Source organism: Bufo gargarizans, chromosome 1, assembly GCF_014858855.1.
Source record: "Bufo gargarizans isolate SCDJY-AF-19 chromosome 1, ASM1485885v1, whole genome shotgun sequence".
In the NCBI taxonomy this organism is placed as follows: Eukaryota; Metazoa; Chordata; class Amphibia; order Anura; family Bufonidae; genus Bufo; species Bufo gargarizans.
This window is the reverse complement of record NC_058080.1, coordinates 432,262,068-432,276,032: the sequence shown is the minus strand read 5'-3', so window position 1 is coordinate 432,276,032 and position 13,965 is coordinate 432,262,068. Positions and strand designations below refer to the sequence as shown.

The following is a 13,965-nucleotide window of genomic DNA, read 5'->3' as shown; positions in this document are numbered from 1 at the left end:
GTCATAAATTTAGGCCCAGCACCCAGGCAGAGGAGAGAGGTCCCGTAACAGACAATCTGGCTTCATGTCAGCAGAGAATTAGTCTGCATGTCATAGCAGAGAATCAGGCTTCATGTCAGCCACCACTGCAACAGTCCATTGGCATATATTTAGGCCTAGCACACAGGCAGAGGAGAGGTTCATTCAACTTTGGGTAGCATCGCAATATAATGGTAAAATGAAAATAAAAATAGGATTGAATGAGGAAGTGCCCTGGAGTCCAATAATATATGGTTATGGGGAGGTAGTTAATGTCTAATCTGGACAAGGGACGGACAGGTCCTGTGGGATCCATGCCTGGTTCATTTTTATGAACGTCAGCTTGTCCACATTGGCTGTAGACAGGCGGCTGCGTTTGTCTGTAATGACGCCCCCTGCCGTGCTGAATACACGTTCAGACAAAACGCTGGCTGCCGGGCAGGCCAGCACCTCCAAGGCATAAAAGGCTAGCTCTGGCCACGTGGACAATTTAGAGACCCAGAAGTTGAATGGGGCCGAACCATCAGTCAGTACGTGGAGGGGTGTGCACACGTACTGTTCCACCATGTTAGTGAAATGTTGCCTCCTGCTAACACGTTGCGTATCAGGTGGTGGTGCAGTTAGCTGTGGCGTGTTGACAAAAGTTTTCCACATCTCTGCCATGCTAACCCTGCCCTCAGAGGAGCTGGCCGTGACACAGCTGCCTTGGCGACCTCTTGCTCCTCCTCTGCCTTGGCCTTGGGCTTCCACTTGTTCCCCTGTGACATTTGGGAATGCTCTCAGTAGCGCGTCTACCAACGTGCGCTTGTACTCGCGCATCTTCCTATCACGCTCCAGTGCAGGAAGTAAGGTGGGCACATTGTCTTTGTAGCGTGGATCCAGCAGGGTGGCAACCCAGTAGTCCGCACAGGTTAAAATGTGGGCAACTCTGCTGTCGTTGCGCAGGCACTGCAGCATGTAGTCGCTCATGTGTGCCAGGCTGCCCAGGGGTAAGGACAAGCTGTCCTCTGTGGGAGGCGTATCGTCATCGTCCTGCCTTTCCCCCCAGCCACGCACCAGTGATGGACCCGAGCTGCGTTGGGTGCCACCCCGCTGTGACCATGCTTCATCCTCATCCTCCTCCACCTCCTCCTCATCCTCGTCCTCCTCGTCCTCCAGTAGTGGGCCCTGGCTGGCCACATTTGTACCTGGCCTCTGCTGTTGCAAAAAACCTCCCTCTGAGTCACTTCGAAGAGACTGGCCTGAAAGTGCTAAAAATGACCCCTCTTCCTCATCCTCCTCCTCCTCCTCCTGGGCCACCTCCTGTTCCATCATCGCCCTAAGTGTTTTCTCAAGGAGACATAGAAGTGGTATTGTAACGCTGATAACGGTGTCATCGCCACTGGCCATGTTGGTGGAGTACTCGAAACAGCGCAACAGGGCACACAGGTCTCGCATGGAGGCCCAGTCATTGGTGGTGAAGTGGTGCTGTTCTGTAGTGCGACTGACCCGTGCGTGCTGCAGCTGAAACTCCACTATGGCCTGCTGCTGCTCGCACAGTCTGTCCAGCATGTGCAAGGTGGAGTTCCACCTGGTGGGCACGTCGCATATGAGGCGGTGAGCGGGAAGGCCGAAGTTACGCTGTAGCGCAGACAGGCGAGCAGCGGCAGGATGTGAACGCCGGAAGCGCGAACAGACGGCCCGCACTTTATGCAGCAGCTCTGACATGTCGGGGTAGTTGTGAATGAACTTCTGCACCACCAAATTCAGCACATGCGCCAAGCAAGGGATGTGCGTCAAATTGGCTAGTCCCAGAGCTGCAACGAGATTTCGCCCATTATCACACACCACCAGGCCGGGCTTGAGGCTCACCGGCAGCAACCACTCGTCGGTCTGTTGTTCAATACCCCGCCACAACTCCTGTGCGGTGTGGGGCCTGTCCCCCAAACATATGAGTTTCAGAATGGCCTGCTGACGTTTACCCCGGGCTGTGCTGAAGTTGGTGGTGAAGGTGTGTGGCTGACTGGATGAGCAGGTGGAAGAAGAGGAGGAGGAAGCCGAGAAGGAGGAGGTGGCAACAGGAGGCAAAGAATGTTGCCCTGCGATCCTTGGCGGCGGCAGGACGTGCGCCAAACAGCTCTCCGCCTGGGGCCCAGCTGCCACTACATTTACCCAGTGTGCAGTTAGGGAGATATAGCGTCCCTGGCCGTGCTTACTGGTCCACGTATCTGTGGTTAGGTGGACCTTGCTACAGATGGCGTTGCGCAGTGCACACTTGATTTTATCGGATACTTGGTTGTGCAGGGAAGGCACGGCTCTCTTGGAGAAGTAGTGCCGGCTGGGAACAACATACTGTGGGACAGCAAGCGACATGAGCTGTTTGAAGCTGTCTGTGTCCACCAGCCTAAATGACAGCATTTCATAGGCCAGTAGTTTAGAAATGCTGGCATTCAGGGCCAGGGATCGAGGGTGGCTAGGTGGGAATTTACGCTTTCTATCAAATGTTTGTGAGATGGAGAGCTGAACGCTGGCGTGTGACATGGTTGAGACGCTTGGTGACGGAGGTGGTGGTGGTGGTGTTGGTGGTACATCCCCTGTTTGCTGGGCGGCAGGTGCCAACGTTCCTCCAGAGGCGGAGGAAGAGGCCGAGGCGGCAGCAGCAGAATAGGCCGAGGCGGCAGCAGCAGAAGAGGTAGCAGGGGGAGCCTGAGTGACTTCCTTGGTTTTAAGGTGTTTACTCCACTGCAGTTCATGCTTTGCATGCAGGTGCCTGGTCATGCAGGTTGTGCTCAGGTTCAGAACGTTAATGCCTCGCTTCAGGCTCTGATGGCACAGCGTGCAAACCACTCGGGTCTTGTCGTCAGCACATTGTTTGAAGAAGTGCCATGCCAGGGAACTCCTTGAAGCTGCCTTTGGGGTGCTCGGTCCCAGATGGCGGCGGTCAGTAGCAGGCGGAGTCTCTTGGCGGCGGGTGTTCTGCTTTTGCCCACTGCTCCCTCTTTTGCTACGCTGTTGGCTCGGTCTCACCACTGCCTCTTCCTCCGAACTGTGAAAGTCAGTGGCACGACCTTCATTCCATGTGGGGTCTAGGACCTCATCATCCCCTGCATCGTCTTCCACCCAGTCTTGATCCCTGACCTCCTGTTCAGTCTGCACACTGCAGAAAGACGCAGCAGTTGGCACCTGTGTTTCGTCATCATCAGAGACATGCTGAGGTGGTATTCCCATGTCCTCATCATCAGGAAACATAAGTGGTTGTGCGTCAGTGCATTCTATGTCTTTCACCGCTGGGGAAGGGCTAGGTGGATGCCCTTGGGAAACCCTGCCAGCGGAGTCTTCAAACAGCATAAGAGACTGCTGCATAACTTGAGGCTGAGACAGTTTCCCTGGTATGCATGGGGGTGATGTGACAGACTGATGGGGTTGGTTTTCAGGCGCCATCTGTGCGCTTTCTGCAGAAGACTGGGTGGGAGATAATGTGAACGTGCTGGATCCACTGTCGGCCACCCAATTGACTAATGCCTGTACCTGCTCAGGCCTTACCATCCTTAGAACGGCATTGGGCCCCACCATATATCGCTGTAAATTCTGGCGGCTACTGGGACCTGAGGTAGTTGGTACACTAGGACGTGTGGATGTGGCAGAACGGCCACGTCCTCTCCCAGCACCAGAGGGTCCACTAACACCACCACGACCATGTCCACGTCCGCGTCCCTTACTAGATGTTTTTCTCATTGTTATGGTTCACCACAACAACAAATATATTATTTGGCCCAATGTATTGTATTCAAATTCAGCGGGATATAAATTTGAGGCCTAGTATTTAGGCGCTGGGTGACCGGTATGGATTTAGTGACAGAATTAGACTTGGAAATGCACAGAAGCGTGTGTGTGAAGTTATTCTGAATGACCCAATGTGCACCTTGAATATTATATACCCTTTTTGGGATAGATTTCAAATAGCTCTGATATAGCAGGAACCACTAAATTATGAAATTGCTAAATTGGGAATTGTACTTCAACCCAGAACAAAAAATGTGCTTTGACGGGCACTAAATAACTTTCCCAGCCACAACAGGACAGCGGTAACGAGAGATTTAGAGGGATTTAAATTTGAGGCCTAGTATTTAGGCGCTGGGTGACAGGTATGGGTTTAGTGACAGAATTAGACTTGGAAATACACAGTAGCGGGTGTGTGTGAAGTTATTCTGAATGACCCAATGTGCACCTTCAATATTATATACCCTTTTTGGGATAGATTTCAAATAGCTCTGATATAGCAGAAACCACTAAATTATGAAATTGCTAAATTGGGAATTGTACTTCAACCCAGAACAAAAAATGTGCTTTGACGGACACTAAATATCTTGCCCAGCAACAACAGTACAGCGGTGGGTAACGAGAGATTTAGAGGGATTTAAATTTGAGGCCTAGTATTTAGGCGCTGGGTGACAGGTATGGGTTTAGTGACAGAATTAGACTTGAAAATACACAGTAGCGGGTGTGTGTGAAGTTATTCTGAATGACCCAATGTGCACCTTCAATATTATATACCCTTTTTGGGATAGATTTCAAATAGCTCTGATATAGCAGGAACCACTAAATTATGAAATTGCTAAATTGGGAATTGTACTTCAACCCAGAACAAAAAATGTGCTTTGACGGACACTAAATATCTTGCCCAGCAACAACAGTACACCGGTGGGTAACGAGAGATTTAGAGGGAATTAAATTTGAGGCCTAGTATTTAGGCGCTGGGTCACCGGTATGGATTTAGTGACAGAATTAGACTTGGAAATGCACAGAAGCGTGTGTGTGAAGTTATTCTGAATGACCCTATGTGCACCTTCAATATTATATACCCTTTTTGGGATAGATTTCAAATAGCTCTGATATAGCAGGAACCACTAAATTATGAAATTGCTAAATTGGGAATTGTACTTCAACCCAGAACAAAAAATGTGCTTTGACGGGCACTAAATAACTTTCCCAGCTACAACAGGACAACGGTAACGAGAGATTTAGAGGGATTTAAATTTGAGGCCTAGTATTTAGGCGCTGGGTGACAGGTATGGGTTTAGTGACAGAATTAGACTTGGAAATACACAGTAGCGGGTGTGTGTGAAGTTATTCTGAATGACCCTATGTGCACCTTCAATATTATATACCCTTTTTGGGATAGATTTCAAATAGCTCTGATATAGCAGAAACCACTAAATTATGAAATTGCTAAATTGGGAATTGTACTTCAACCCAGAACAAAAAATGTGCTTTGACGGACACTAAATATCTTGCCCAGCAACAACAGTACAGCGGTGGGTAACGAGAGATTTAGAGGGAATTAAATTTGAGGCCTAGTATTTAGGCGCTGGGTCACCGGTATGGATTTAGTGACAGAATTAGACTTGGAAATACACAGTAGCGGGTGTGTGTGAAGTTACTCTGAATGACCCTATGTGCACCTTCAATATTATATACCCTTTTTGGGATAGATTTCAAAGAGCTCTGATATAGCAGGAACCACTAAATTATGAAATTGCTAAATTGGGAATTGTATTTCAACCCAGAACAAGAAATGTGCTTGAACGGACACTAAATAACTCGCCCAGCTACAGCACTAGGGACAGATTTAGCTGGATATAAATTTGAGGCCTAGTATTTAGGCGCTGGGTGACCGGTATGGATTTAGTGACAGAATTAGACTGGGATATGGCCAAAAAATGAACAGACTATTGCTGGTTAAATGCACTTGGTGTGACAGCTTCACCCTGATGTAGGCTTTAGCCAAAAAACAACCACACCATTGAGGGTTAAATGCACTTGGTGACAGGCGCAGCTTGCCCCTGATTTTGTATATGGCCAAAAAATGAACAGACTATTGCTGGTTAAATGCACTTGGTGTGACAGCTTCACCCTGATGTAGGCTTTAGCCAAAAAACAACCACACCATTGAGGGTTAAATGCACTTGGTGACAGGCGCAGCTTGCCCCTGATTTTGTATATGGCCAAAAAATGAACAGACTATTGCTGGTTAAATGCACTTGGTGTGACAGCTTCACCCTGATGTAGGCTTTAGCCAAAAAACAACCACACCATTGAGGGTTAAATGCACTTGGTGACAGGCGCAGCTTGCCCCTGATTTTGTATATGGCCAAAAAATGAACAGACTATTGCTGGTTAAATGCACTTGGTGTGACAGCTTCACCCTGATGTAGGCTTTAGCCAAAAAACAACCACACCATTGAGGGTTAAATGCACTTGGTCGCAGCTTGTGCTGGCGCACCACAAGACACAAAATGGCCGCCGATCACCCCAGAAAAATGAGACTGACAAACGGTCTGTGCAGCCTAAAAACAGTGAGCAATTGAGGATCAGCAGCTCAATGATCCACAGCTGCAGATCGATCAGTTAATCAAGTCCTTTGGAGGAGTTAATCTGCCTAATCTCGCCCTACTGTCGCAGCCGCAACCTCTCCCTACGCTAATCAGAGCAGAGTGACGGGCGGCGCTATGTGACTCCAGCTTAAATAGAGGCTGGGTCACATGGTGCTCTGGCCAATCACAGCCATGCCAATAGTAGGCATGGCTGTGATGGCCTCTTGGGGCAAGTAGTATGACGCTTGTTGATTGGCTGCTTTGCAGCCTTTCAAAAAGCGCCAAGAAAGCGTCACAAAAGCGCGAAGAAAGCGACGAACACCGAACCCGAACCCGGACTTTTACGAAAATGTCCGGGTTCGGGTCCGTGTCACGGACACCCCAAAATTCGGTACGAACCCGAACTATACAGTTCGAGTTCGCTCATCCCTAGTCTTTATATGCTTAGAGGTTATCTTAGGTTCCATTTTGACCTTGCAGACTATTATACAGTTTGTTCTTGGTGTGATCTTTGTAGGTTGACTACTCCTGGGGAAGGTAATAATGGTCTTGAATTTCCTCTATTTGTACACAATCTGTGTGACCGTGGATTGATGGAGTCCAAACTCTTTAGAGAGAGTATAGGTTAGAGAGGGCTCACCTACTAGTCAAAAATGATATGGGTGCTCCTACAAGAGGATTTACCCACTCCTCTGAAATTTATGACGAAAAATGTAAAATTAGTAGGGCACACCAACACCTGGATTTCACACGGAGAGTTGGGTACAATATATGTATTTATTAGACACATAAAACAATCTATTCCGACATGTTATAATGCATGGATAAAATCTATAAAAGACATGGGTATGTGGATGTAAAAATATAAAATATAATATAAAACAAAAATAAAAAAATTCCTTATATTGACCTGTGGGTCAGAGTCTTTTGAGACAAAAGAGCTTATCGTGCTCGGCAGTAAATTGTTGCTGCAAAGTCAGTAAATTCACTATTAGTAATAGATAGGTCGCAGTTGTTTTACTCACTGTTTCGATACTGATGATTTATTTGTAACACTGGTGGCGTCCCACAAGTGATACTATTCTTAATGCGTTGCGGTGTAATAGGAATTTCCACCGAGTCTATGTAAATATCAGGTCCGGGATCTTCGGTGATGTAAGAAGCTGTACTGTCGTAGAAGCCGCTCAGTGATGTCTTAGTGCTGCGCTGTTTGTTTGTATCACGCAAGCTGTGGAGTCATCAAATGCGCTTCCCATAAGTTATCAAATGCGCTTCCCATAAGTTACCGACAGGTATCCAGCTTTCCTTTATGAAAGTGTATTCTCACCGATCCCTCGGCTGTTGATTCCTTTTCTTTAAGCGCTTTAATCTTCTGGTTCTATGTCTTATTTCATGGGATTTACCATACGCGTTTCAGAGTGCTACGACTCCTTCCTCTGAAACGCGTATGGTAAATCCCATGAAATAAGACATAGAACCAGAAGATTAAAGCGCTTAAAGAAAAGGAATCAACAGCCGAGGGATCGGTGAGAATACACTTTCATAAAGGAAAGCTGGATACCTGTCGGTAACTTATGGGAAGCGCATTTGATAACTTATGGGAAGCGCATTTGATGACTCCACAGCTTGCGTGATACAAACAAACAGCGCAGCACTAAGACATCACTGAGCGGCTTCTACGACAGTACAGCTTCTTACATCACCGAAGATCCCGGACCTGATATTTACATAGACTCGGTGGAAATTCCTATTACACCGCAACGCATTAAGAATAGTATCACTTGTGGGACGCCACCAGTGTTACAAATAAATCATCAGTATCGAAACAGTGAGTAAAACAACTGCGACCTATCTATTACTAATAGTGAATTTACTGACTTTGCAGCAACAATTTACTGCCGAGCACGATAAGCTCTTTTGTCTCAAAAGACTCTGACCCACAGGTCAATATAAGGAATTTTTTTATTTTTGTTTTATATTATATTTTATATTTTTACATCCACATACCCATGTCTTTTATAGATTTTATCCATGCATTATAACATGTCGGAATAGATTGTTTTATGTGTCTAATAAATACATATATTGTACCCAACTCTCTGTGTGAAATCCAGGTGTTGGTGTGCCCTACTAATTTTACATTTTTCTTTAGAGAGAGTTTTGTACCTTTTTCCAGCCTGATTAGCATCAGCAACTCTTCTTCTGAGATCCTCAGAATACTCCTTTGTCAGCACATTTCCACAAACGTGTGCTGTGAAGATCAGATTCTGATAGATCCCTGTTCTTTAAATAAAACTGATCACCCACTCACACCTGATTGCCTATTGATTGAAAATACCTGACTCTAAATTCACCTTCAAATTATCTGCTAATCCTAAAGGTTCACATACTTTTGCCACCCACAGCCCTGTGATATTGGATTATTTTTCTCAATAAATAAATGATGAATCATTTGATTCAGTTATCTTTATCTACTTTTAGGACTTGTGTGAAAATCTGATGTAGTTTTAGGTCACATTTATGCAGAAATGTAAAAAATTCTGACTTGTCAAATTTTCAAACACCACTGTGGCATACATTCTACCGTAAACACTTACACAGCTGGCACAGATCATAGCATTACATATAACCTACACATATAAATGTTTGTGAGAAATTCCTGGAAATTGAATAGCTGTATTATTGAGAATGTACTCCCTATTACACACAAGTAAGCTGGGACATTCCAAGTGTAATTCCCAAGAAAACGGATGTCGTAACTCTAAAGGAGCATGATCCTTTTAGTGCCAAGTTAGACTCAGCCACATCTATAGAGATGAGCAAGCTACAAAGCCAGATGTGAAAGTTTTCATCCCTGGAGAAAGAGTAAAATAAGCCTGGGTTATATCTATATGTATATTACTCTATGGAAAAATTAGTTTGTGTCATTATTTTACACATCCAGAATCTAGATATGAAAATAGTTTTCCCATTACCAACATATTAATGGAGTCATAACCACGAGTCAATGTTAGAAGAAATAACCCACTAGAAAATTCCACTATGCAGAATTTATGGATCCCCATTTACACAGCTGCAACACATTGCAGTGAAGTTTGCCCCCTTTTCTTTATTGATCTATAGCAACTTATGCTATTTGCCAGTGATCACCGGGCTTGTGTATGAAAGAATCTCTGCCTAGTATGTAATCATTTCCCATAAGACTTTTTCACACATAGTTCTTTTGTAGCCTTTTTTTTTGGGTGGCGTTTCTTTTATTTGTATATATTTATGCGTTTTTCATGCATTTTCTTGTCCTAAGTCCTAAGTAGAAGCATATGGGGAAAATGCCTAAAAAAACACAATATCTAAAGCATGTTGCATTTTGAAAAAAGTGAAGGATCCAAAAGACTTACCAAAAGTGAATAAACAAAGAATATTTTTTGATCCTGCTGCTTAAAATGATACATTTCATGTGAAAATCGGTTGTGGCATTATTGAGAGAAAAAAAATATTTTTTATGCAGATGAGGCGTTCATTGACCCAAGGGGCTGGGCCTAGTGCCTTGATGTACCTAAGATTTTCAGTGCCTGGCCACGCCTCTTGACACACTAAAGCTCTCATGTGCATAAATATTAAGTATTTTTTTCTCTCCAAAAGACAGGTATTACCGTATTTTATTTTATTTAATAGGGTTCATCCTGCTGACATGATGCTCTTTAAAGGAGTTTTCCAGGATAATTCTGTTTTTTAGCAGATATGCCTATGTAGTTTTTCACCTCATGTACATCTTTCCCATGCCCTTTTTTTTTTTCTTTAATTGGGACTCTCCAGACCAATTTTCACCATCTAAACAAGTCACTCTGGGTTGTTTAAATCCTGTATGTTCCTGTATGTAGCACTTGCTGTTGTATCCCTCTGCTGAGTCGGGTCACTTTCTTTAATTGCTGCCCTCCAAATCTTGTACTGAATAGTTCCAGCGCATGCCAATGAGTCCTGATATTTATGGCCTCCCATCTCTCCCCACCTTCTGCTGCTGATTGCAGCAGGAAAAAACTGTCAATCAGCTCTAGAAGTGGGAATAGCTGGGAGCTCATGAATATCAGGACTCATCAGAATGTGCTGGAAGTGTTAGGACTTAGCAGTTAGGGCGGTGTAAAACTGGTAACAGATTCCCTTTAACCCTGTTGTGCAAATTGATGTAACTGTACATCCTAGCAGTGAGAGTTGTGTGTGGAGCAGGCTCATGAGCTGAGCCTGCTCCATATGTATGCCGACTGTGTAATAAAGCTGACACCCAACCACAATGACAGAGATCGGAGATTACTTTGATCCTAGTAATATAACCACTGCATCTATGTGGTTAGTTAGAGGGAGGGGGGTCCCTCTGACCTCCAATCAGACCCATGCAGAGAAATTATGGGTTTCCAATCAGTTGTTATAGCATCCTCGGACCTCAAATAGCTCTGTAGATGGAAATATAAAAAAGTTATGAGTGTCATAAAAAATTATACTTTTTTTAGATACATTTTTATTTCTTTTAAAGTATTTAAGCATAACAAGCACTATATAAATTTGGTATCACTATGATCAAAAAGGTTGTAATGAAAATTTTAGCACAGAGTGAACACTCTGTAAAACAAAACAAAAAAGAATGGTGGGATTGTTATTTTTTCACTTTCACCACAATTTTTTTTTTTTAATACAAGACATGGTAAATGAAATGGTGCCATTAAAAAACACAACTTGTCCTGCAATCAAACAAGCCCTTATACAGCTTTGTGAACAGAAAGGTAAAATGATAAAAGTTATGGCTCTTGAAATGCAGGTAGTAAAAAAAATTAAACAAGAAATGGAAAATGGCTGTGGCAGGAAGGGGTTAAAGATAAAGGGCATTAAATTAAGCAGTACTGATTTGATTAATATAGATATCCCAAGACACAAATATGTACCATACATGATTTGAAGGTTTTATGTTAAATAAAAATGTATCTCTATAAATTAGAATATCATTGGAAAGTTTATTTATTTCAGTAATTCAATTCAAAAAGTGAAACTCATATATAATATAGATTCATTACATAGAGTGATCTGTTTCAATCATTTATTGATAATTATGGCTTAAAGTTAATGAAAATCCAAAAGTCAGTATCTCAGAAAATTTGAATGTTGTGAAAAAGTTCACTATTGTACACTTATGGTGTGACACTGTAATCAGCTAATCAACACAGAACACCTGCAAAGGTTTCCTAAGCCTTTAAATGGTCCCTCAGTCTGGTTTAGTAGGCTATACAATCACGGGGAAGACTGCTGGAAAGTTGTCCAGAAGACAATCATTGAAACCCTCCACAAGAGGGTACACCACAAAAGATCATTGCTAAAAATAGCTGTTCTCAGCGTACTAGAAATACCTTCACAAGCAACGGGGATAACCACAGCCTTGAAAGGATTGTCAAGAAAAGGCCATTTGGGGGAGATTCACAAGGAGTGAACTGTGGCTGGAGTTAATGCTTCAAGAGCCACCACGCACAAACTTATCAAGGGCATGGGCTACAACAGTTTCATTCCTGGTGTCAAGCCAGTCATGACTCGGAGGCAACTTCAGAAGCATCTTACCTGGGCTAAGTGAAAAAGGACTTGCATGTTGCTCAGTGGTCTAAAGTCCTGTTTTCAGATCAAAGTAAATATTGCATTTCATTTGGAAATCAAGGTCCCAAAGTCTGGAGAAAGAGTGAAGAGGCACAAAAAAACAAGTTGCTTGAAGTCCAGTGTAAAGTTTCCACAGCCAGTAATGGTTTGAGGAGCCATGTCATCTGCTGGTGTTGGTCCACTGTGTTATATCAAGTCCAAAGTCAGCGCAGCTGTCTACCAGGAAATTTTAGAGCACTTCATGTTTCCATTTGCCGACAAGCTTTATGGAGCTGATTTCATTATCCAGCAGAACTTGGCAACTACTCAAACTACCAAAAGTGCCAATACCTGGTGTAATAACTAACATATTACTGTGCTTGATTGGCCAGCAAACCCGCTTGACCAAAACCCCATAAAGAATCTGCGGGATATTGTCAGGAGAAAGATGATAGACACTAGACCCAACAATGCAGACAATCTGAAGACCACTGTCAAAGCAACCTGGGCTTCTATAACTGCTCAGCAGTGCCACAGGCAGATTGTATCCATGCCACGCTGCATTGATGCAGTAATTCATGCAAAAGGAGCCCCAAGTAGTGAGTGCGTATATTATACATACTTTCTAGTAGGCCAACCTTTCTGTATTAAAAATAATTTTTAATTGGTCTTGTATAATAGTCAAATTTTCTAAGATACTAACTTTTGGGTTTTTATTAGCTGTAAGCCATAATCAACATTGAAAGAAATAAACGCTTGAAATAGATCATTCTGTGTGTAATGAATTTATATATGAGTTTCACTTTTTGAATTAATTACTGAAGTAAACTTTTCTATGATATTCAATTTTTTTACATGCACCTGTACAATCTGATGGCACATTTAATGTTACTGTAAATCCAGTTGGAACCATCAATGGACTACTCTTTCCAGCATTAGATCTCCAGGAAAGTGATATTATGACTGCACGTTATGAGCAGTGTGAAGAGCGATGCCTGCAGTGTTTGCATAGTGTGATCACACTAGTGAAGGAATCTGACCGTTATATTGCCTGCAATTTTCAGGTGTAACATAATTGTAGATGTTAGGTTTCTGGTATGTTCATATGACACAAACTTACTTGCTTTTCTCTATGTTCATTATTATTGCAAAGCTTTAGCTTTTATTATATACAGTTGCCTAAATGCAATATTTGCTCCTGTTTTGTAGTTACTCTGTTCTCCAGTACTCAGTCAAGTCGAAGTGGAACAGCTGCTGGAAGTGTTCCTCAGTCACAGCCTCTGTCTTCTAGTCATCCTTCTCCTGGAAGTAACATGCAGTCTAGTCCACATAATGCTCCATCCCAGCTACCTCCATTAACACCAATGGAATCGGGCACTGATCGGTAAGAGCTGTGCTATAGTTAATAAGAGGAGCTGTATCATTTTATGGATGCATTGTGTCAAACCAAACATATCCTAATGGATTGGACAAAATATCATTGTAATGTGAATGATAACTTAAAGGGAACATGTCACTGAGATTTTGTGTATAGAGCTGAGGACATGGGCTGCTAGGTGGCCGCTAGCACATCCGCAATACCCAGTCCCCATAGCTCTCTGTGCTTTTATTGCGTAAAAAAAATGATTTTATACATATGCAAATTAACCTGAGATGTCTCATCTCAGGGACAGGACGCATCTCAGGTTAATTTGCATATGTATCAAATCGTTTTTTTTACACAACAAAAGCACACAAAGCTATGGGGACTGGATATTGCGGGTGTGCTAGTGGCCATCTAGCAACCCATGTCCTCAGCTCTATACACAAAATCCCGGTGACAGGTTCTCTTCACAAATGGGGACAGGGCCTGAATTTATTTCATGCACTGTAGTTTTTGACAAACATGATACCTAGAGCAATATGAGTATGAGTTTACTGTTTACATATTGGGGGACATTTATTAAGTATGTTGCTCCAGAATTATGGCGTAAAATGCGCCAAAACA

General features: G+C 43.4%; 1 protein-coding gene across 1 annotated transcript in view; it reads left to right on the top strand.

Annotated features, from left to right (window-relative positions):
- GLIS3 (GLIS family zinc finger 3) overlaps positions 1–13,965 on the top strand; it is a 387,825-nt gene that overhangs the window by 315,869 nt on the left and 57,991 nt on the right. Inside the window, exon 8 of the mRNA XM_044272013.1 lies at positions 13,188–13,362. Coding sequence (XP_044127948.1) covers positions 13,188–13,362 — 175 coding nt within the window. The remainder of the gene's footprint in view (positions 1–13,187; positions 13,363–13,965) is intronic.